We start from the raw sequence: 26,185 nt of genomic DNA on the forward strand, positions 1-26,185 counted from the left end.
TCTGAGCTATTCAGAGAATATCGACCTTCATATTTCTTGACAAATAAGGACATACATACATGTATTGCGGCTGGTAAATCCAAGTCATATGACACTGTCCTGAGCGTGTTGTGAAAGTCCAAGTGTAGCACAGTGACACGATGAAATAGATTGATTGGTTTACATCAACTCAATTGCTGGATATAAAGGTATATGTGGTGCTCTAGTCAAACCGACCTAACTAAAGTGCTCAGGTATGTTCACTAAGTTTGAGTTGAGGAAATTTATTGACCTGTTGCATATGTACCATATATTTGAAAAGGTGCATACTGTTGAAGCTTAGGGTGTCTTGTTCAAGATCATCATTCAATCACATCTTAAGCTAGTTAATGAAAAGCATACTTTTGTTGACACATCAAATTGTCATCATTGAGCAAAGGGTTTCACTGTTTAGTCCAGACTTGCAAAAAGGAGTTTGACAGCAATAGGGTTTTATACCAACGTGTAGTAGCTTCAAGTAAGAATCTTGTCATTGTTGCAAAAGTTTGAAAAGGTATCTTTTTCATCTTACAGTAGGGTTTGCCAACAGTTTTATTATTATCATTGATTGCAGTAAGGTCATAGACAATAATTGAACACTTGCACTGGCAACATATTACAGTGCCTTTGTATGACATAACCTTATGACAGCACCCTTGATCTACATAACAGTGCTCTTGGTATTAACCCTTGATATGGCAGTGACCTTGATCTCGATAATCACCTTGATTAGATAGTGATCCTGTATGAATATGCGAGAGAAGTATAGCAGTGTTGTTTGGGCTACATACCAGTGATGTCTAGAATGTATAACAATGATGTTTTGAGCATATGACAATAATGGGTGACAGTGATCTTTGATGACAATGATATGTATATATGACAGTAACTTGGAGGCATGTCTTAAGTGATATTAAAGTGAGACAATGTATGGGTTGATGATATGACAGTGATGACATTGTGACAATGTCTCTATAAGACAAGACAAGTGATCCATATGACAATGAGATAGTAATCTATATAACAGTGAGACAGTATTTGAGTACATGACAATGACTTGAATCTATTTGACAGTGACTTGGTGTTGTCTTTGACATAGCCACAAACCTTGGCATAACAGTTACCCAATATACAGTGACCTTGTTACATAGTAATAACCTTAACAGTGGCAATGATCTTGTTACCAGTAACTTTGATATGTGAAAGAGATCTACATGACAGTGATGTCAGAGCCATATAGTCTATGTGATGTGTTAGGGTTGTATGATTCATAGTTTCAATTGATGATTGGCTATTTCCTTTCAGTTGATGAAATTGTAAATAATATTGTATTTTGCAAATGATTTACATATATATATATATATATATATATAATGATGAAAAGAGGGTATAAAAAAATGTATATGAGAAAAAGAAAAAATAGAATAAAAAAGAAAAAATGAAAAAACCCCATGAAAAAATGTATGCAGGTGAGCAAGTTGAAATGCCACCAAAAAAATAAAAAATGCATTAAAGTTAATTTAGAAGTTTTTCAAATAAAAGTGTGCAGCTTGTTTAAATGCCACAGAGAAATAAATTGCATAGTTTAATCATACTGCTTAATCATGATTAAACTAAGTTAAAAAGGTTGCATAGATTAGATAATAAATCAACCATTAAGCTTAATCTTGGTTGAAATAAATAGGTAGATTAGAGAAATATTAATCAAAGTGTCTAAACTTGGTTAATTGCATAAATATGCATTAGACTAGGTGTAGAAGCAACCTTAGGAAAATAATATGGGCTTGCTAATCAAAACACGCCCTTAGGATTAAATTAATTATGTTTACCATTGATTAATGTTGATTTAATAAAGCTAATTATGTAATTTAAGCATGATTAATTGATATGTAATAAAACCCTCCGACAGTAAAGTTATGGTTTGATAATAAAGTCAAATAAGCGACGAGACTTCTTTTGTTGGTTTTCTGGGCGTGCACAAATCAACGGCTGAGATCTTCCCCGCCTGGATCAACGGCGGGGAATCAAGTTTGGACCCCCCAGCCCATTCTATCTTTATCATCAGGGGGGGGGTTCGAAAAGTGGTATTCCTGTTCACGGGCCCCACGATACGTGGCGGGGGCTCGTCACTTCACGCACCCGCCACTCCAAACTGCTAACCACTTGCTCCCCCCCCCCGAAATCTGCCCATGTCCCTGCCAACGATTATCTGCGCCCATCACATCATTCCTCTGCCACGTCCCTACTTCCCCACCACTCCTATTCCACCACGTGGCCTCCCCGCTCCAATATAACGTTGCATATCCCCACTGCCACATGTCTTTTCCCGTTGGCACCTAGCTAGTTCCGTTACACTTTGCCCGTTACACGATGACCATTACCGTCCAAACGTTCACCACCTGTCATCACACCTGCTCCACAATAGACCAAAAGTAACAAAAACTCCTAATTATCTATAAAAATCCCTGAATTGATCATTGTGTCTCCTTTCTGCTGCTCGTCCATTTCAGATAAACAGGTACAGGATTTTAAAGTTTAAACTGCCACCTCATTTGCTCAATTGCTCGGTGACCCTTGCAGATTCCAGTTAGCCATTTTCGACCACGTACTTGTCACAACGACCAGATTCCTCATCAGACATTCGAATTTTCCCGGGTAAAGAGCAAACTCCTCACCTCTGTTCCTCATTATTTTGAACAATGGCACCTAAAGGAAAGTCAAAGCAAACCAGTGAAAATTAGATGATCCCTCTTGCGCTTAACTTAGACCATATACCATTGGCAGACGAACAATACAGAATTGCAAAGACCAATTGCGAGTTCGGCTTGTTGTAACTGCACAATTGGCTCAAGCAAATCTTTATGGACCAAAGTGATGAAATAAACCTATGGGAATCTTTTTTGCCTCAGTTTATTTTTTCCCAGACTCACCCTTTCTCAAAGTTTGTCATATGGTGTTAATCCATATATATTCCTAGCCAGAGAGCCATTCTGGCCCAGAATGGTGACATTCTGTTGACCATAACCCCAGAGTCCATTAACCAAATGCTGCGAGTCCTCCGGAATAACTCTCTGAGCCCTTTTTTTGTAGATTCCCTCACGGAACTCTACCAGAAGTTGACCTTCCCTCAAAGAGTGGGGATATTTGAGATTTTCCTACCAGAAGATGTTCAACTCCCAAAGAAGAATCCACCATACCTAGCCTCTATGTTTCTTGAAAAAACTAAACAAATTGTGTCATTAGTGTCTTGTCTACTAGGATACCACTCAGATCAATGGGTAGATGAACCTATTTTAGGTTTTCTGTCCATCTTTTCCATAGAAGAAAAACCTTCTGTAATATTTAATTTTAGTCAATTCCTTGCAGACAACATCCATGACCAATTCCTTAAGATCACAACAGAAGGAATGTTTAAACATTCATCAGTATTAGTGTACATGTTTTTGTTTCATTAGGGAGACAAATTTCCAACGACCTTGCAGAAATTGGATGATCAAGGTAATGCACAGTCAGTTATACAATGGACCTCTTTAGTAAGGAAGAATTCAAGTGATTTTACCTTCAGTGACTTCATTGATCAGTTTATCTATACAGTGGTGTGTCTTCTAAACAACAATGTAGAACCCAGAATAGGTTATGAGATTCAAAGAACCTTACACCTTAGTGATCAAGCCAAAACAGGAGACTAGTACTTGTACCAGAACTACACAAAAATTAGAGTGTATGGTTGTGAGCTGCCACCATATAGATTGCCAAAATACGTTCCTATGAGAATTTTCTCATTGGAGTATATCAGGCAAATGATCAATATGGATGATTTGCATTTTGTCTCAGCCAAGAAGAAGGCCCAATTCAAGATCAAAACACAGGTGGGACCATTTATATGCAACAACAGGGTAGCAGGCACTGAGGCAAATACACTTCTCAAGCAGATGAACTTTCAATTAAGTTTCACTTGGTCCTATGACCCCTTCGACATAATTTCTAGTCTAAGAGTGGAGCAGAAGACCACTCCTTATTCTCATACTCCCAGGCCCGAAATTGAGAAGTTTATGAACAAAGATCAATGGGAGGAGAACACCTTGCAGGAAGCTGAGGAGCAGATTTTATCTACAACCACCTCACAGACACCAGTCCCTTAGGGGAAGCATGATAAAAGGCCCAGAGAAGAAGAATCTTCTCCAGTGACAAAAATTGGAGCCAAGTAGTTTTTTACTTATAAAAAGAAGCCTAAAACAAATTCAAAACTAGTTTTTATGCAGGATGAAGGACATACTACTATAGTCATGACAGGTTCACATGTTTCAACAACACCAGAAGACATTTTTGCAGGTACAGGACAAGAACATTTTTTGTAGGCTCTTCGTCTTGCTCAGCCTCACAAGACCCTCCAGATGTAGCTCAAACAATAGAGTTGGCTCAAGGCCAAACAGAGCCCAACATCTTTGCAAAGTATAAAGAAATCAAGCAGAATAATGAAATGTTGAAGGCCAACACTTACACTCGGTTTTGGAAGCAGATTGCTTCATCTCAACACAAGCTCTTCTCATCGCTATGAAGTTGTCAGCTCTAGGGCCTGACAAAACTTGCTTCAAGACTCCATGGAATTCAATAAATTCAAATAAGGGTTCAAAATATGGTAAATTTTGTGCACAAGGAATGAATTAATGACATTTCCAATCCATATAAAACAACATTTTATGCAGAAATTCATAACATCATCTCATAAATTTGATAATTTCATGTATGCTTTCTGTTACCTATCCCATTAACATGGTCATTATGGTCTTGGCGAGCTTGTTGGATGAGCACACATAGAGCAAGGACCCACTATCATTTCCGTCCAAGCCCCCACTATTTAGATCCAACAACCACCTAAATGGTCAAGGGAGGTGTCCCTTGTGTAACCTCAATTAATCCCAAAAAAAACCAGTGCCTTATGTGGGGTGAATTAGAGGTGGAGGTGTTAATTTCAGAAGACTGTATAGTCGTTTATCATATAACTTTGCAACAAAAAACTAAACAATGAATTAATAGACACCAAAGCACTGAAAATATGTTGTGTGACCAATTGTTTTTGGTGTACAAAATTTTTCCTAATCAAATTATATAATTCACTTGTTGTTCGAGCTATATTGGTTTAGGATATATAGGACAAAACAACTTGTTGTCCAGTAAATTAGGTTGCAAAAGTCTAGTAAAACACATGGACAATAACCTGTAGAGTCCAAGACAACCACACTACAAGTGCTACAACACATATAGATGTTATATCTAGGGTTGGGAAGGCTTGAGGACTTAATTTGAGGCTCACCAGGATTCTTTTCAACCTATGAAAATTGGAAATTGCTTTTTAAGAAATTGGGTTAAAAACCCCTTTGGGTAAATGACCCAAAAATTCCAGTTCTAAGTATAATCTTAAATATCGCTGAAAATCAAATGACATTTACTCTAACAAGTGAAATGCACAATATTTTGCACAATAAAGTTGCTAGAAAGATTTTTGGGTAAGGCTTGTTAAGCGTTGGAAATCTATGGTTTTATTGCAGATTTATGTAGGTACTATTACCACTCAAACTAGTAGGGGACCCAAAAGGGGTTCCTAAGAGGGAAACTGCTAGGTTAAGGGCAACTGTGGAGGCTTAGCCCATTGTCACAATGGCTGTCTCCTGGCTCTTTATGGACTTTCACCAATGAGAGGAGTCCCGGTAGTGTAGGGATCACTTGTAAAGTATATGTCAATGGATAGGTGAGAAGTGACCCTAGAAAGTTGGAAACCTTTTCCCAAGGATGGAGTGAAGAATGGAACTTGCTTGCTCTTTAAGCAAGGGACTTGGTCGACCAAGGGTAAGGGGTGAGGATTGGAGGGTTGAGGGAGAAAGGATAGGCTTATAAAGGAGTGTCTCGATCCCTATAATCTTTGGAAACTTGGATTCCCAAATGGTCCTTGACAAATAGTTTTTATGGAGAAGTGTAACTACATGGGGCCAAGTGTACCTAGCCTAGGTTCGGGGATGGAATGCAACAACCAATGACGTTCCTATCCTGGACAAGGTGAGGGGAAAGGACCAAACCAGTATATTTACTTCAAAAGGTTCAGTTGATGCTATTGGGGATGCTTAGGCAAAATTCGATCCTAGAGCTAGGGCTTGGGATTCTCGGAGATTCCACTGTTAGAATTGCCTCAAATTTGGAGAGGGAGGGGACCCACCAACACAGTAGCTTGTAGGAGATTGAAGTTTTTCCTTGGGTCAATTCCTAGGAAATTGATGCCCTAGGTGACCTAATGGAGCTAGACTTGGGGTAAAAGGGGAAAATAGTAAAAAGAAGGCTAAAATGATCACCCCTTTAAGGGACCAGTGCCTAATTCACTTGGGGATATGGAGTCAAAGATGATAATGAGTAAGAACTTGGTTTCTTGATCAAGGAGGCCCAGAAAGTCAACTTGATCCAATGTTGACGGAAAGACAAGAAAAGTGACCTTCAAACATTTATACTTCAAAGCAAATGATGCAAGCTTATCGAGACAAAAAATCTCTAGGACATTTCATTCATATAACATTGGCCCATACATTAAACTAAAACATGCTCAATTCCACATTTCAATTATGCAATGACTAGCCCTAATTTTTGCAGTATGCAACAACAAGAAAAATATCATCAAAGTTCACTTACAACGGTATAGAGTATATCCAAACGGCATTTCGTGCACAACACAAAGCGCCAGGACAAGATAAATAGCCCAAATCCGTATGTCCAAATTCATCCATCTCCAGAAAATATCCTCCAAGGAAACAATGCGAAGTTTTGTATGATTAGAGAGATCCCAAGTCAAGTGATGATACGAATGAATGTATCTAACATCAATACATAGCCTCCTAAAGAGTTTGAATTAGCCTATGGGCCTACATTAGCACCTCATGATAAAATAATGTGCAAATAAAACCCCTATTGGTTACAAGCCCACCAAATTAGCTCACAAGTGTAAAAATAAGCCTCACATGGGGCCAAATAATAATATGTACATGTCGTAAGGCCCTCCAAAGGCATAATAATATTCAAAAATGCCATATTGAGGAATAAATTCCTCGGAATATGATGGACAAGGGGGTGGCCCCTTGTTTTCCAAGTAGTAGACCTGCGGTGCTCCAAGTGGGTCTGAGGGCACATAAATGACCCCATGAATCTCCATATGAATATGAAATGACTGTAGATCATCTGCAAGGGTCCAAGTGGTGGAATGAACGCTGCCATGACATCGTACAAGTCCTAGAACACTTGTCAACAGTGTGGGTCTCTTGTGGGGGCTTGCTGGGCATAATGTACCAAGCATATCACCGTCATCCAAAAATTGGATGGCTAGTAATCTCTGAGCATCCATGAAGATCTGTGGAGTGCTGTCTGTCGCTGTGGAGGCCAATGGCTCTCCAATGCAGAACTCTGGGTGTTAGGATCCCATTTAGGGAGACCAAACCCAAATGGGAACCACCTGTAATCCTGCATAAGATCCAATGCATCCCCTAGGCCTCCAGTACAACCAATCATTAAAATAATCGGGTAAAAGAGCTTACAAATCATGGATAACAACGTGGGCACTTCATAATTGCATGCCCTTATGTAGTGGGCTTTGGCATGTGCTAATGTCTCCAAGCTCCAAAGGGGGTTAGCCAAGTACCTTATTAGGTGGTTTTGACCCTTAAAGGGGATCGTATTGTCCAAAGTATATTCCTCTAATGGGGGTAGCAAGTGTCAAATAAGTGGAATGGAATAGGGAATGAGAGGGGTAGTCCTGGGCCACATAGTGGGGGGATAGGGGTGGCTAGATAAGGGGAAGCCCACACTTGGGTATGTAATGTATAGAAGGGAGCAATTGTGGTACATGAGGTGCCTAGGCCTTGATTTTTCCACCCTTCTTTATATGCCTTTTTCTTTTTATGAATTTCTTTAATTAATTGCTCGGGTCTCAAAGGATAAGAGCATGATCTGTGAGATATAGCAGTGATTACCCCCTTTAAGGCAAGGTGGTTCATTGCCCTCCAGGGTTGGGACAATCATGGGTTCCTGAATGATAAAGGAGGCTCATCTAGGGCCTATGGAACCAGGGTGATGGCCATGGATTGGGGTAGAGCTCATGTGTTTGCATTTTGTGGTACACTTTCTTGTTAAATGTGGGCAATTATGCTTTTTTTTAGTTGCTTCAACCTTCGGGGCATCATTCTAGGCCTGACCTAGGTGGGAGAAATGATGAATGGGGGTATAATGAGTGGGAAGGGAGTAATGTATGCGAGTAAAGGAGCGGGACCACACACCCAAAGTCGAGGTTTCCCAAGTAGCACCACCCTAGAACCAAATGGTCAATAAAGAAGATTCCACGGGACTAAGATTCAAGGGTGGCAACCAAAAGAGATCAAGGAGACAAGAGTACAAACTAAGCCCACTCTTTTCGCCAAATCCCCTCGTCAATCCATACCTAGAAGTATCCATGATAAGTGAACCCAATACTCAATTATCAAATGGCAAGACATACCTTTAGATTCGGGAGGCCCACCTTCAAACATGCGATCAATACAAGTGGGTGAGGGACCACATGGTTGGCTTAGGTGGCAGAGAAATGGCACAATGAGCTAGTAGGAGGTATCAAGGGGTTGCGAGCTGAGGCTTCTCATGGAGAAGAAATTCTCCTGCGGATATCACCTACAAAGTGGTGGGTAACAGGTACAACAAGCAAAAAACGCCCAGATTTCCAAAATATCATCTAGGTACAAGTGTAAACTATATTATATAAAACATGTGTCCACATGTGAACTTTATCTATCAATAAACTCAAATGGCTTCAAGGTTTTTAAACTTGTTGGTAAGATAAAGCAATTAGAAACGACAAGTAAATAAACTCCTAAACTAATGTAGAAAATAAAATTTGTAGATTTTTAAAACAATAGAATTGTTGTTGGATTAATACGTTGTGCCTAACTTATCTTGCCTGGAGTGTGAAATTTGCACCTTCTTAAGTCGATCTTGCCGATAAATCAAGGGAGTGGATTTGGTTTGTATGAGAAGTCACCCCACTATTGACTCAATAACCTCAAAAGTGTTCAAATCCAACTAGGGGCAGCCCCTTCGGCGTGGCGTTTCTAATATTTAGATCGAGCATGTGATGAACATGAACCTGTGCATGATGTGAAGCTCCCCTTAGGAATGGTCCAGTCGCTTGGAGCGATCAACTTGTAAAACAAGAAAGCCAAGTGGGGTTTCCCCATAGTTCACCCTTTCCACTTTTGATTAAGTAGCCCCTCGGTGGCTTAACCTATTAATTGCGGTGTAGTTTTACTTATTATTGAGTTTATTAGATTATAACTACGATAGCAATATGATCACAAAAAAATACAAAAAAAAATCCACCCGAGACAATGAACATAAAATATATAGACAAAAGTTTGCAAAAAGTAAGCTCTTTTATTAAAATGATGGCACTAATGTCGTATAACAATAATGGCAAATACATGAGGCGAGGCTAGCCCCCTATAGAACAATTTACAACAACTAGGTAATGGTTAATTTGAACTCCTCAAATTATTTTTACATTCACAAGTCGGAGATTTAGTAATTTTTCATAAAGTATTCCATTACAATATTTTATTTGCCCTACAAGGGGTCAACTTGACCAAATTTCCTAATATGGTCCTTGAATCCCTTTGCTAATGGCTTGGTATGGTCAACAAATAAAAGTAGACTAAAGTAGCTAAATGTCCCATTGGATGGTCTGTGGAAGAACTCGACTTGGTCGAAGAGAGGCTCGACTGAGAGGGAGAGAGAATGACTTGGTCATTTGGAGGTTGAATTCATCTGTTAGTAGCTACTTTCTTGGTCCGACACTTAACTTTTTGGTCAATCACCCTCTCATGGCTAGTTGGCTTATCCAACGACTAGTTCAACTTAATTTTCCCATTAGTAATTCGACTTGGTCACCTGGGAGCGGGATCTTCAATGCCCTATACCTTTTGACTTTTCTAGAACTTGAGCATGGCTAAACTAACCTGGAATTGAAATGGTTCTTTCTTGGAATCTTCATATCCTGCATGGTGTTGCCACATCATCTCTTGCTCTGCCACATTATCTGCCCCTATGCTTGTTCTCCAACACTTTGATGGATCTTGAAATCTAAGACATGGGTCTTGTTCTTCTCACTCTGTTGGTCATTTTTGATGTATTACATGTATGATTCTGCCCAATGCTCTCCCTATTCTACCATTTGGAAATCTATTTGACTTGTTGACCAAGTTTGACCAAGCTATAACTAACCATTGACACATCTGAACAGAAAATTGGAATGTAGTATGGAATCCTCTCGTCAAGGTGAACAATTTGAGACCAAGTTGACTTTTTGACCACCACTACCACTTTGCGTTGAGACTCTGTCCTGCCTTGGGAAACATTAAAGTTGACAAAAATGAGACTGCCATGCATGGGTGCTGTTTGAGGAAAACACTGCACCATAGCCAAGGCTACCTACAGACTCTATAGAGCATAAACATGCACTAAAGACATAGGTGCACCTTAATGTAGGTTGGACTGGCCCATACACTGGTGACCACTCCTACAAAAAAACAGGTTCCCATAAAACCACGAGTCCTAAGGTAAGATCACCTAAAACTTTCCAATCCTATACAAGACGAGATGTACTTAAAGTGAACTACAAGGGACGAACCATGGTCCAACCAAGACAACAAGACACGAGCCTGGGATACCTGATAGAAAACCTCACATGGTTATCACAATGCTTTGATTTGTGACCGTGGGATTACAATTGTGGTGATTAAATGCTGCAAAAATTTATATGTACCCGTGCTGACATGCAGGGTAACATGTTCAATTACTGGTCCTGTCCTGATAACATTGCTTCCATATTTCTTATAATTATGCATTAAGTAAAAATATTACATAAATATTTTCTCTTGAAAATATTCCTCACTGTCTAATAGACACAAAATAACTCCTAGACAACAAGACACGAGCCTGGGATACCTGATAGAAAACCTCACATGGTTATTACAATGCTTTGATTTGTGACTGTGGGATTGCAATGGTGGTCTGACATGCAGGGTAACAGGTTCAATCACTAGTTCTGTCTTGATAACATTGCTTCCATATTTCTTATAATTATGCATTAAGTAAAATATTACTTAAATATTTTCTCTTGCAAATATTCCTCACTATCTGATAGACACAAAAGAACTCCTAGACATTATATAAAAATTAGTTAGTTAAGTAGTTATTAGGCAAAGGGCATGTTCAAAGATCATGCCCATTCACCAAGAGGCACCCAGGGCAGTATAAAGCCAGGGCCTCCCACAAATTGTAATCATCTTCTATCTTTTAATAATAATAAATATGAATTTGCTGAGTATTTGAATGTGTTTGTGCTATCTGTTATCAACAATGTTTGGAAACGACCGAGGGTCGGCTTCGGTTCAGAAACAATCGAGGGTCGGCTCTGACTTTGACTCCGACTCGGTATTGACTCAACTGGTTTAATTTCAATGACTCGGTCATTGTAAAAAATACATTTTATATATATACATATTATTATTATTATTTTTAAAACATAATTTTAAAGATTTTCATTCATGTTTCCAAACACAGAGCTTTAGAATATAGAGAGAAGACAACATACGATCAAAGTATGCTGATGAATATATCCATTATATCAAAATGGCACCCAGTGCATTGTCCAATACAAAGTTCATACTTACCCACCAATTCCAGGATTCTTTTCTACCTCAGCGCAAGGACAGTCACTAGACTACAACAACCATAATATCAATTCTCTGCCCCTAATGAAGTCTCAAAACCCTTGATTTAATTCTGGTCAAGCTTTTTAGAACAATCAGAGGTAAATGTATTTATTAGTCCATTGCCAGAACACTTGCGTTTTTAAAAACATTGTATGGCTCAATGCATTGTTTCAATTTTCTAATTCATGCCACTAGGATAACCATAGTTTGGCCTTGTAATTTTCAAAACTTTCTCATAGTGATAGATTGCTTTAGGGCTATAAATATGCAAGGCTGAACAACTTTTGACAAATGTGCTTCAGGATTTTTGTCAAAGAGCCGAGCCGAGCGAGTTGTTACCGAGCTGGCCGAGTCATTACTGAGTTGCACGAGTTGTTACCGAGTCGACTTAGTCAATGATTAGCTTGGTAACAACCCAGCCAACTGTTCCGTTACGGCCACCTAGCCGACCCGACCAGGTATTGGCTCGGGTTGACTCGACCGTTTTTTTTAAACAATGGGTATCAGAGTGGGTCAATCCCTCTGCTCGCTTTCTAGCATCTCCTCGCTTTCCAACATCTCCTGCGTCGGTCCATCGTCTTCACGATCTCGTTGCATATTTGTCCTCCGATCCGCTGTAATCGTTTGCTCTGTCCATTTGTTGTTATTTCACAACATCCCTTGTTACTCCATTTCCCCACACATTCCACTCACCTTTATAGTCGTCACCCATCGCATCAGCCCCATCCTGTCGGTGAACGCGACAAGGGAAACTCAAGCAGAGTAAGACTTACTTCGAATTCAGTATGAAGATTATTGAGCAGCAGATCTGAAACACAAGATTTCTTCTCCTCAACCGAACATGCGAGCACTACGACCTCTCTCTTCAGGTCTTCAAAATGCCTTCGCCTTACAGTTCTAGGTTCTTTCAGATGACAGAAACTGTCCTCAGACAGGCGACCCAGTAGGCTTCAATATTAATTCAAAATAAAAACTTACAGAGCTTGAAATATTACAATATCAGATTGAGAAGCACTCAGACCTATACCTCTCAGTTTTCATTCATCCTCCTTTTATAACTCTCTAAGGAATCTAAATCTATCTAAGACATGACGCAAAAGTGGAAATAATTGAGGGTCCAATCGGTGTTTCTTTCACCGACGGTGTCTACTCAACCTTTCCAGTACAATAATTTAGCTACAACATGTGACCATATTATCACATTGCTAAGTAATTGTACAAAGATTCTACCAATGTCCTTTTGGACCTCGGTCAGAATCGTAGTCATCAGACTCATCATCACTAGAGGACAATTGTCTTTCAAATGCTTTCTTTTCAAGATTCGCGAGATAGTTGTATTCCACCATATTTTCGTATTCTTTGTCCTAGCTGAAATCATTCGGATCCTGTGCATTTGGATAGCTGTCTTGGAAAGCCTGGAAAGTAGATTCTTCAATTTTGCCTTTACCTTTGGCATTTGCTTTAGCTTTAGATGTCTATCCTTGGTTTGAATTTACTTTAATTTTGTGGAGGTTTTGCTGTTGTGGAGTAAACATTACGTCTTGCTTCTCCCACTTGTTAAGAAAGGGTAATGGATTGATATCAATATCTAAAAAGGAATCTTTAAAGACTTTTCGGAACGCTGGAGAAGGCTGAACTGCCAACTCAACACCATCTAGAAGTTCCCATTTGAATATTTGAAACATATTAGTAACCGATTCCACTGAATGTTGCACCCAAGATTTACAGTTTTCATTAATGAATGCTTTAGATTGCCATCCTAGTTCAAAAATTACTGAAGTACAAATTTTATTTGAAATCAACAGACTGATTAGATGAGCGACATTAGTATTCCAATTTCCTGAAATAATGCTGACCGTGATTAACGTAGTGCGGTTAATCATAAAGTGTAAAACCTTGGGTTCTCTTTGAAGTTCATCTAATTGTTGCAACACTTGTCTTTTCTCAGTCGGTTTTAACATCCCAAAATCTTTAAACCGAAGAGCCAGTGGTTTAATTCTCTCAATATCATTACTGGTCTTTATTCCTCCTATAGTTTCTTGACAGAAAACCTTTGAAAATGGATTTGGAGAAAGTTGTTCTCGAAACCGTAAACTCTGATAATCCCAAGGAGATGAGAAAGTCCTTAGGTATTTTAGAGTTCGTTGAACACATTGGGATGTTCTTATCGATGGCTTTTTTCTACAAAATCCTCCTTTGATTTCCCAATCAGCAAAATTTTCAAAAATTCATATTGAGGGAAAGTATCATTGGGGGCATAATTTTCATCATTTCGCTGTAAAAAGGATGCTTCTAGTTCTTCAAAAATATCAGGAATCCTTAGCGACCGAAGATATCTTTCTAAGTCTGCTTTGATTGGGATGGCTTCTAAATCTAGCATTTGAGCTCCTGTATATATGCTTAAAGCAAAATCCACCCCTCCAATCAACTGATAATAATTTAATGCCTTTAAAATCCAAATCATATTTTCAGTGAATTGGGATGACCACATATCAGTCAAATGTTTAAAATAAATCTTCACCTGCATATTGGGCAAAGGATATATATTAACCAAATCAATATCTAATCCTAAAGATATGCCAACATTCTTTGAAGTCCATGCTTGACATATTTTAATCCACTGATTTCTTCTCAGCCGTAGACCTACCACTTTCTTAATTTCTTCTGTCAAATGGCTTGCATGATTTTCCAGAATTCTGAACCTCTCAACAAATGTGCTAAAATTGTCATCTTGAGGCCCCTTTCCGGGTAAAATAAAATGACTTTGCAGAGCTGAAACAAAGGCTTTATTCATGTCTCTGGTTAGAGAGTCTGCTAAAAAATTGGAATTGCCGGGTATCCACTCGACATCAAAATCAAATTGCTGGAACCAAATCTGCCAAGAGAGTAACCTTCCTCTAGCAAGTTGTCTTGAAATTTTGGCAGATAAGAAATATTTAAAATTCATAGAATCAGTCCTTATGAGAAATTTCACCGGTGCTAGATATAATTCAAATTTCTGTATTCCATTAAATATTGCTAACGTTTCTTTTTCAGCAATATAATAATTCTTTTGGCTAGGAGAGAATTCACCTGATGCATATGCACAAAGTATTTCTTCTTCCTTTCCATCTTCATTCTTCCTTCACTCAAAAAGAACAGCTGCCCAGAATTCATCAGAAGCATCTGTTTGTAGAATCAAAAGGCCATTACCTGGTGGTTGAAGCTTGGGAAGCTTTTGACATTCTGATTTGAGTTCCTTAACTGCTGCAGTGGCTTCTGCTGACCATCCTTCTCGAAGATGCTTTCGGATTGGGGCTGTTTTTTCTGACAATCTGGGAATGTATCTGTGCACATAATTCAAGACACCTAAGAATCTTTGAATAGTTTTAGTGTCTTTTAATTCATCTGGAAACTGAGACAGTTTTGTAAGAATATGGGGCTGCATCTGAATTTGTCCATTAACCACATTAATCCCCAAGAAATCTATATTGTCTTGGAATAAAACCATCTTTTTCTCAGACAGGACTATACCATGCTTTTGAACTTTAGTGATAAAAATTTCTAAATGCTTTACATGAGTCTCTAAATCTGGACTATGTACAAGAATATCATCAATATATGTTACAATAAAATCATATTTCCCAAAAATAAAATCCATTCGTCTCTGAAAGAATGTAGGAGCATTTTTTAGACCAAAGGGAACCACCTTCCACTGATAAAAACCTGCAGGACATGTAAATGCAGTTTTGTGTCTATCCTCTTCCTGGATCTGTATTTGGTAGTATCCCGATTTCATGTCGAATTTACTGAATACTCTGCTATGCTGAATTTTTTGCATGATTGTTTCTGGTCTTGGTAGAGGGTAATGAAAACCCTGAGTTATAGCATTCAGAGATTTATAATTAATTACCATTCTTGCTTTACCTCTGACTATTTCTAACTTCTAAGTGATTTCTAACCATAAACGTTGAACAAGAATAGTGAGACATACTAGGTTCAATAAGGTTCATACTAAGCTGCTCACTTATTTGTTTTCTGATTTCTTGTTCATCTGTAGGGGTGCATGGGATCAATTTTCCTTTGACTCCATTATCGTGTAGAGTCACTATTTCTTGTTTTGGACTTTCAACGGTCCAAAACTGCTGAGGATTATTTGAACAACTTTCCATCAGTCTTTTATGTATATCAATCTGCTCTTCGGACCATTTTGGGTCAATGCAAGCCTTTTGTTTTGACTCCACTCGTTTCTCATATAATTGCAGAACCTCTTGCCAATTGTTGGAGTCTTTAATGGGTTTGCGTGCACCTACTTTCTTTTGACTATTCTCATTTCTTGCCTCAGAATTTGCTATGGATAGTCTGGGCATAGCAACAACCTTCTTTTTAAAATTAATTATCAGTTTATCTTCACTGATAGTAACTAGTAATACATAATTGATAAAAGGCATGCTAAGCATTAAACTTGCAGATGGATCAAAACGTTGAATAGCAGAAATTTTAACAATACTCCCCCCAACTTTTAAAGGAATATTATCCACATAGTGTGTTAACTGAACAGATCCTCCAATGGGTTCGGAGACTAAAGTCTTTTGTAGTGGCTTCCAAAGAGATTTAAATAGCGAGGGTTGAGCCAAATTATTAGATCCACCAGTCTTAATAAAAGCATCTACATTTATCCATTCATGGCGAACTTGGACTTGGACTGGAATGTAGATCAGACTATTGGTTTTGATGATCTTTTTTAATAGAGCATTTTCTTCGACTCTATTAAACGTTGGGACTGGACAACTGGTAGAAGCAGCAGTACTCTTTTTATATGGACAAAAAGAATTAAGTTCAGGCAATTTCTGAATTGGCTGCTTACCTATTGGCTTTTCATCAACAGTTGTATCCTGAGAGTCGTCTTCAGAAACATCTGTAGTTTCTTTTGTTTCTTCAGTTTCACTGCTGTTAGTCTGATCACTGTAATGTAGTTCTTCAGAAAAATCATTATCTATGCAAGAAGGGCAAATATTCATTTTTTGTACAACAGGCAGATTGTCTTCTTCATCTGAAGCTTTTGTTAAGATATATACATCAGAAACTTCATCGTCTGACGCAACTAAAGACCAATCATCTTGAAATTCCTCTATATCAACACAGGCTTTTAGCTTGGAAGAGGAATTGTTAGGACATTTTCTAGCAAAGTGGCCTTCCTGCTTGCAAATGAAACAACAATTGTTGTTTCTTGGGTTCTTTCTCTTTTTCAAAAATTTAAATTTTCGGAAAGGCTTCCGGGGATTGGAGACTCTTTTGGGTCTAAATTTTCCATATCTCTTTGATTTCTTCTTCTTTCTAAATGGTGTCCAGGGCAGAATTGTTTTGCAGACCTCTGAACTAGGTGTAATATCATGTGCTTTCTTCTGCCAGCACAGATATTTAACCTTTTCGGTGCATCTAAAGAGAAGATCAACCCAATAGATTTGGTCTATCCTTTTATTCTGAACATCAAGATCTTTCATAATTAGATCTCCTAAATTTCCGGGAAGCTTGGACAAAAATGCAATTTTTTGAGCTATGTCATTGGAAAGATTTGCTTTAAAGACTTTTGCCATAAAATCTTTTCCAAATTGATCAAGATATTTCAAATCTTTTAATTCCATACAACTTAAGTCGGTAAACAATTGTTTTTTCTCGTCTACTGGCTCAGGGACAAATTGTGTCTTTAGTAAAAGCTCTAGAGTGGCTAGTTTTGCTTCCATGACAGCTCTTTGTTCTTCATCCGATGGTCCTATCCACCAATCATATACTATGCTGGCCATTCTTTTCTCTGCTAGGACCATGATAGAAACATTATCTGATTTGGTGGTGACCTGCATCTGATACAGAGCAACAATCCATACCCTGATTAATTCTTCAGGATTGGAAGAATTATCTAAATCAAGAATATACCCACTGGTATTTGTAGCATATAAATCTTCTTCAATGCGCGGATATTTTGGGAATTCTTTCAAGACATGAGCTTTATTTTGATTATTTATGGAAGGAAGAATAAAAGAAGGAAACTTAGAGGCTGCCTGATCTAGAGTCATGATTTCTTTCTTTGAGGAAAATTGCTTATCAGATTTATTGGCTTCCCCTTTTACACTAGCCAACTTACTTGAAGGTTTTGAAGTTGACCCCTCTGCACTAGTGGCTGTAAAAGCTCCTTCGGTATCTTCATCCTCTTCTTCTCTATCCCAATAATTGGGAGTGCTCATATCAAAAGTAAACTTTATAACTTGTGCTTTTTTCTTTTGTCTTCTTCTTCTTCTTTCCTCCTTTGCAGATTTTTTAGACTGTTTTTCTTCATATAGTAGTCTAAGATTTGCATTAATTAATTCTGATTGTCTACCCAAATCATCAAGGACATCTTCTGCATGTGCACACGAAGTGGTAAGATAGTTTCCTATCTGGTGGACTTCATCAAAATCAATGGGGTTTTGAGAGTTATGTTCAAGGAGTGGTGCACATTCAACGCGGGTTGGTGGTTGTCTATACTGAGAGGAAGAAGTACAGAACTTTGTTTTCGGTGGCCATTTTCCACCTTTGACATATCTATGATTTGCATATTGAAATTCTTTGACAGGAGAGAAATTAGATACATATGTTCTAAACATCTTATTAATGGCAAGGAATGGCTTTTCTTCTGGAATATACAATTGGTCTGATGAAGTAGATACAATGGACTATGTAGATGGATGGTTATATACATTTTTTGAAACAGATTTACGCCCGTTAGTTACTGGTTGCTCGGTTTCAAAGATGGCTGGTAACACATGTTTTTTAGGGATAAAAATAGGTCGAGGTACTGATGATCTATCAGGTAAGATTCGGACATGACCATCGCTTATAGACATTCTTCTTATTTTGTTTCTTGGAGTGTCTATTGATGCCAAAGATTTGTATTGAATATACCAGTCATTGGGAAGAGCTGCCAACGCTGCGTCTATCGTGGCACCCATAACTTAGACTTCCGACCGTGCTCCCCCATAGTTGTTCCTAGCCGTTGTCGTCGTCACCAGTTCCTCTGTGTAAGAATATATCTGGTTGCTATAGTCACGAGAGCCGCCGACATCTACCACGGTCAACAAATGTGACCAACAACCAAGGGTCATTGGTGGTCACGTAAGCGTTGGGGAGATTGATTTGATGGTTCATAATAATTTAATTATTATTTAAAAAAAACTATATGTTATATAATTAATTTAATTTAATTATTTAAAAAAAGTAATTAATTAATTAATGAAATTAAGGAAGAAGGTTAAGCCGGCGGAAAAATATACACCCCCACAAACCCGTTCAATGTCATCGATGACAATGACCTATTTCAGCAATAAATTGATTGATCTTGAGAATAAGATTATTAGCCACTCCAATGATTTCAAGCAAAAATTAGTTGATCTCGAGAGTAAGGTTACCGAACATTCCGACGATATCAAGAAGCTTGAGGATACGACAAATCAGATAGAACAACAGTGCGAGCATAACTATCTCAAATCTGAAATGAATCATAATCAGACAATGTCAATGCTGAACATTTTGTGTGACAGGTTGAAGGTTAGACCCGAACAACTACTCCAAGGTGATGGAGGTAATCAACAACACAATTCATCAGATTCAACAAATTCAGCAGATTCTCATGAAAAATCGGAGTCTCCAAAAAAATCTTCCACACAACATCAAGGAAATAGTAACGCGACTTTTTCAAATAAGCAAGCACTCTGGAATACATTCACCAATTAATACCCTCTTTTCGCTGCATCGTTAGCGACGTATCAACGAAGAGAAAAAAAGAGCTACCCAAATTTCATGGTAACGAAAAATGCAATGTTGCGTGGCTGAATAAAGCAGAAGAATATTTAGAGACTTATGATATTGACAATGATGACGACAAGATTAGGCACGCTTCCATGAAATTGGAAGGCGAAGCATATAATTGGTATATGTGGTGGAAGAAGACGACACTCGCTATTAGTTGGAGAAAGTTTAAGGATGCATTCTTTAAAAGATTCCAAGTTGTGAAGGAAGAAGAGTTATTTTCAACACTTATCAATTTGCGACAAAAAGGAAATGTGGATGAATACACTCGAGAATGGGAAACCTTAGCGACACGAGTACCTGGGTTATCAAAATATCGTCTAAATATGAGTTCCGCTTACCACCCTCAAACAGATGGACAAAAGGAAGTTGTCAATAAATGTTTAGAAGCCTACCTACGTTGCTATGCTACAGAAAAACAAAATAAGTGGGTTCAGTGGTTGCATCTTGCTGAATGTTGGTATAATTCTACTTATCATACGTCAGCAAAAATGACTCCATTCCAACCTTTGTATGGGTACGAACCTCCAAAATGGAAGAATCTAGGTACAGTCCAGACGAATCTACTAGCTGTTAAAAACCAACTAGAAGAAACGCAAAATATTGTCCAAACCCTAAAAGAAAATTTAAATAATGCAAAAAACCATATGAAACAAGAAGTTGATTGAAACAGAACCAAGAGAGAATTTGAAGTTGGAGAATGGGTATTTGTCAAGCTCCAGCCATACAAACAATTGTCCTTTAAACAAAAAGGAAAAAATAAATTGGCACCGAAGTTCTATGGACCATACTAGATCAACAAAAAGATCAGCCAAGTTGCATATAGTTTAAGCCTTCCAATTAAAAGTCGTGTTCACAATGTCTTCCATGTATCCTGCCTTATAAGGGCACTGGGCGACCATCAATCAGCACAAACAATGCTTCCATACTTAGATGATGAAGGAAGGGTCATTTTAGAACCGAAAGAAGCTTCAATCTCGTGTAATCAAGGAATACTTTGATCAAGTGGAAGGACTTACCAGAAGAAGAAGCTTCTTGGGAGACTGAAGCATTTCGTCAACAACATCCGTTGTTACGTATGCTCTGAGGACAAAGCTCCATCCTTAGATGATGAAGGAATGGTCATTTTAGAACCAAAAGAAGCTTCGATCTCGTGTAATCAAGGAATACTTTGATCAAGTGGAAGGACTTACCAGAAGAAGAATCTTCTTGGGAGACTGAAGCATTTCGTCAACAACTTCTGTCGTTACGTATGCTTTGAGGACAAAGCATTTTCTGGGAGGAAGGCAATGTTATAACTAGTTATTAAGTAGTTGTTAGGCAAAGGGAAAGGGCATGATCAAAGATCCTGCCCATTCACCAAGAGGCACCTAGGGCAGTATAAAGCCAGGGGTCTCCCGCAAATTGTAATCATCTTCTATCTTTTAATAATAATAAATATGAATTTGCTGAGTATTTGAATGCGTTTGTGCTAGACATTTACCCCTTGTCATCTTGCTATTATTACTTGGTTTAATTTAGCGTTTGATTGATCATTTTGTTCATTAATGGACATTGATATGATATCATTTCATTTGATTTGACAATGGTTTTGTTCTTTGATATCTTTGAGTGCAAGTTAAAGTATATGCCTTGCAGGTTTGGGTTTGTGTTTTGGTAGGTCTACAGAATATGGAGCTGTAACATTATACTATTGCATGAGTGCTCCCAGCATCCAAATGATTTTGGGTCCATCTTTTGTTATATTTATTTTTATTTGTATCACTGAGAGGGCTTATCGTATGTTTCCCTTTGCATTCTTCCAAATAATTAATGTACAGTGAAAATGATGCTTGTGACAAACCTGTTTCACCTCAATTCTATGCATGAACTCTTATGGCAGCCATTTGTTATTTTTTCTCACTCCTGCTTCATATTTAGTGATGATATATAAGTTAATGCATTTTTAGATCTTGCACTCATTTCTGCATTTGACACACGACAGTTTAAACTTTCAAAGGCCATTTTTGAAGTCCTTGAGAAAATTAAGTGTCAAGAAACCCATCCAGCTATGTTATGCTCTTGATCTGTGAGAAATTCCGGAATACCAGAAATGTGAAGAAATATAGCTCAGAACATAGAATAAAATGAGAAAAACAACAAGTATTTTATTATTCAGAAATAGATTCAATTTTCTCTTGCCTCTTTGAGGGGGCAACCTCCGGCAGAGCAGAGCTTGATTACAATATGACTCCATGATCTTTCCTTCACTAACTAAGACTAAATGCCATCCAAAACCCTAAGTACTAGTGGTCCCTGGCATAACCCTTGAGTCATTGTACATACTACATGTACACAATAACATTTATCTGTATCTTTGGGGAGAGATGCTGACACATGAATGTTTCACACGCACATGTTCCTATGCTTATCAATATTTAGACACACAAATCAGAGTTTTCATAGGAGATTGATTTTTTTTGTGTTTGTTTGATATCTGGAGATTGATTTTTTTTTGGTTCATGTTTTTTTTATTAGAATATATATATATATATATATATATATATATATATATATGTCGTTTCTTTGTATCTGGATCCTTGTTTTTCAAAAGTTCCAGATGGTTGATATCTGGATCTGTATCCATTTGCAAGTAACTTAGATTGAGATTTCATACAACCAATGCCATTTAATATTTCTGTGCTCACTTGGTTTCTTTTCCCTGCCTGATGTCATCTTTCTTTATTTTTGTTTACATAAAATACTCTATTTGATTCTTTTGATTGTTCATATTCCATACTGAAAACTGTTTCTCTTGCATTTAAGTTGTTACTAATTCCTTAAAATATTTATTAAATACTTTTACATTAGTTCTTCCCAGCATTATCAACTACTTTGGGCTTGACTTGTTATATGTTTTGCACTTCAGCTTGGAGACAATTCCGGAGGTGTATGCTGCTACAATATGTGAGCTGGAACAATTGCTTGCATTAGATGACTTGTGCCTTGAAGGAGGCTTAGGCTCAGAACATCGAAGTGGAATAGGCACTGGCAGCAGTGGGGCTGCTGGTATATTGCAACTTGTCTGTATACTTATTTTCACAGTACATAATGCAAATGGGAGTAATTCTTCACCACAGCCAACATATGCTGAAGTTTTGCAGCGCTCTGCCTTATTACAGAATGCACTTACTGCAGCATTTGAGCTTGCAGGTCGCCTTATGAGCAGATGTGTAGATTCAAATGATGTATCCAGTAGCCCTTTCTTGCCTGCCATGCTAGTGTTTACAGAGTGGTTGGCTAGCAAACCGGAGATTGCTGTAGGTAGTGAAGTTGATGAGAAGCAGGCCAATGCAAGGTCCTTCTTTTGGAGGCAATTTGTTGCTCTTCTGAACACACTGCATGAAAGTAAGGATTTGGATGCTAATATAGATAGCCATGGAATGCCAATTGAAGGTGGTATTACACTGTGGGAAGATTATGAACTACAGGGATTTATTCCTCTTAGTCATGCTCAGTCAGGATTAGATTATTCTATATCTCCTCCTGGCATAAGTCTGAAAGAGAGAAAGGAATTGCAGGTGCGTGTTGATCGTCTCCGGGCAGCAGGAAGGGTGATTGGAATAGCATTTGATGGTACAGGGAATGGGATTGTCTATAACGAAGAGACTCAGAGGTTTTTCATGGCTGGAGAGCTGAAAAGGATGAATAAAAATGAAAAGGCATCTGCAGCTGGGCAGGATGTTAGACATCATCAACACAATTGTGGTGGACTCAATGAAAGGTCTGTAGTTGGATTCGAAGAAAACAATGTATCATTTAAGGATATTTGTTCAAAAACAGATAATGGCGATGAAGATGATGATGAATATATTGTTTTCAAGCCGGTTCCAAAGGATATATCTGCTGTGCATGCCCCTCATATTTCAGTTGGCAGGGAATGTGGTGAAGTGCCTTTTAGTGCCTCAAATATTGCTCTGTCTGATGCATCCTATGTTTCCCAGGGTATAAGGGGAATTGAAAATTTAGAAATATCTGGCATAACCAAACAGCATCCATCAGTTTCTCTATCTCATGGATCACATCTGTTTTCAACACGCCCCTTTCCTGATTTTATTCCTAAGAGAGGCATTCAAAGTGATCTGATAGCTTCAGATGTTGCTGCTCCTCAGAGTCAAGTAGTTACTGGGTTTTCTTCTGCAGCTTCTGACACCATAACTTCTGTAGTTAGCATGCCAGTTTCTTTGTGTGCATCTGGTGCTGGCCTGACTGGTTCAGTTCATCAAGATTTGCAGCTGAACAGGCAATGCAGTGTTGGGGGATTACCATTATCTGGCCTGCCTAGCCCTACCTTAACCACCTGGGGCATTCAGAACAGTGATACGATGTTTATTGGTAGCTCTGGAAAGATTAATTCTCCGGGTGTTATTGGACAACAGAAGCAGGCTGATGTGAGTGTTTCTTATTGGGATACAGGGATAGATGTTCCTTCCTTGGCTGGCTTGTCAAGTGTCTCTATTAGTGAGCCAACATCAACGCAGGTTGCACGTGATAATTTGGTTATGGCGTCAGATTTCATGGGAATTTCACCACATGGGGAAAGAGTTGAGGCCAGTGGTATCCCTTCTAGTTTTCTTGCAGACTATCATTTTTCAGCATTGAAGCCATATCCCTCGGCACCTTTGCTTCCAGATGATGATAATGTTTATATGCCTGGGGACAACATCTCCAGTAACCGATATCTAAATCATACAGGAATTTCCAGTACACAGTTGAAAGACAAGAATTTTATAAAGCCGTGTATTCCCAGTATTACACTGGGAAAAAAGGAATACACTGGCTCAAGTTGGATAGGTCCTTCTGCTGTTGGCCCACCTCCAGGGTTTGGCCTACAATTCAAGTCTGGACAGAGTGAAGAGGATGTAGAGGGACCACTTCAAGTTGATGATTATGCATGGCTGGATGGTTATACCTCTTCATTGCCTGAAATAAATAACCAAAAATATAGAGATTGGGGCCTTCCAATGTATTCATCAGATAATGGAATATGGTCCAATCCAGACAAAATAACCGTCTCAAGTGATACAGGTTTTCCATTTCCAGGAATGGGCTTCTCTGAATTTAACCATGGTGATGACCAGCAACTAAAACAAAACCTAGGGAGTCAGCTTTGTGAACAACTGTTGCAGGAACATCAGACAAAGTGGTTTGATTATGACATGGAGTTAAAGCCAGCACAGTTTGGAAGGTTGCAATCACTTTATGAGACCCAGCAGCAATCTCAGTCTCAACAACAATTACTTTTATTGCAACAGAAACAGCAAGAATGGTATAGGCGGTATCACATGGGAGGTCCGTTTCCATCCTGAAAGGAAGGTGCATTGGTATAACACCAGCACATACAAAATCATCTCGTCAGCCACAATTCAATTCCATACATAGAAGACATCATTTGGGGTCGACAGTCCACTTACTAGATGCTCATATATAGGTATAACCTGCACTAATCTTTCAAAATGCTTAGATTTCTAGTAACTCTGTTTTCCATCTTGCCTTGTTTTTGAAAGCCCTGAAACATAGAAGCTTCACACAAAAATGTATCTTTGCTATTCTTTGTGTTTCTTATTTAATAAAATGTTAAAAGATCAAATAATTTTTTTGTCATTGTACTCAGCATGTTGTGCTTCCAGATACTTCAGTTAAAACTGGCAGCAAATTTGCTGAGACTGCAATTGCTTCAGCCAATATTTCTACAATTGAAGTGAACTTTGGAGACTCCATCGAGACTATACCAGATAAGTTACTGCTAAACATGGAATTGGAGATCCCAATAAAGTATGGTTGATGACGTTTACGAGTTAAACTTAGGATGGCCTGAGTGTTGAAGATTTGATTCTTGAATCTGGGGATTGTTGGACCTTTTGTTTGGGAGGGGATGAAAGAAAGAGTGGGGTTGGGTGGGGAGAAGCAAGATGTGAATTGTATAGGTGGCCTATGCACACTTTGTGATGCTGATCTATGTTATGGCCACGATTACACAAGGCAAGTGACCCTTTTCTCAACCAATTTTTGTATTTCAACAGTAGTCTAGAGTCACCCAGTAACTTATTTGTAAAAAATATATCTAGTATTGGCATCAGATTAGTTTTAGTCAATATATTTCTGTGCTTTTGTAAGAGGACACTTAATGTAGAACTGATTGCTGTTTAATCGAATAATATTGTTTGTTCTGATCGATGAGTAATTTGTCTTGTGTAGGGAGGATATTTGACTTGAAATGAAAGGGATGGCAAATGTTTCGAAATATTTTCTTCTAAGCCTTTTGGTACTGCATCCATCGACTGCCTGGAGAATGTTTCCAAGTACTTCAAATACAACTTTGATGCATGGTTTTTGAGCATAATGTTATTATAAATTTTCTGTTAGACAGGCATATGTGCCTCTACTCGTTGCTATTTGATTATAATTTATGTTTATAATATTTCCTTAGAGTGGGAAAAGACTGTTCAATCGTGATAACACATATCTGAATTATAAGTAGCTTTTTTTTGTATTTATTTCCTAGGAAAGCAGCA

At 38.3% G+C, this 26,185-nt stretch overlaps 1 protein-coding gene across 3 annotated transcripts in view; it reads left to right on the top strand.

Moving 5' to 3' along the window:
* LOC149173740 (uncharacterized) overlaps positions 1-25,916 on the top strand; it is a 93,735-nt gene extending 67,819 nt beyond the window's left edge. For 2 of the 3 annotated variants that reach the window (XM_089424715.1, XM_089424714.1), the window contains exons 6-8: positions 22,540-25,101; positions 25,285-25,656; positions 25,873-25,916. In XM_089424715.1, coding sequence (XP_089280841.1) covers positions 22,540-24,979 — 2,440 coding nt within the window. In that variant the 3' untranslated portion in view covers positions 24,980-25,101; positions 25,285-25,656; positions 25,873-25,916. The remainder of the gene's footprint in view (positions 1-22,539; positions 25,102-25,284; positions 25,657-25,872) is intronic. The other variant, XM_089424716.1, reaches the window with a different exon arrangement.
* The last annotated feature ends 269 nt before the right edge of the window (positions 25,917-26,185 follow it).

Source organism: Pinus tabuliformis, chromosome 4_2 (assembly GCF_031772625.1).
Source record: "Pinus tabuliformis cultivar Carrire ecotype Pingquan chromosome 4_2, CPIR1, whole genome shotgun sequence".
NCBI classification, from domain to species: Eukaryota; Viridiplantae; Streptophyta; class Pinopsida; order Pinales; family Pinaceae; genus Pinus; species Pinus tabuliformis.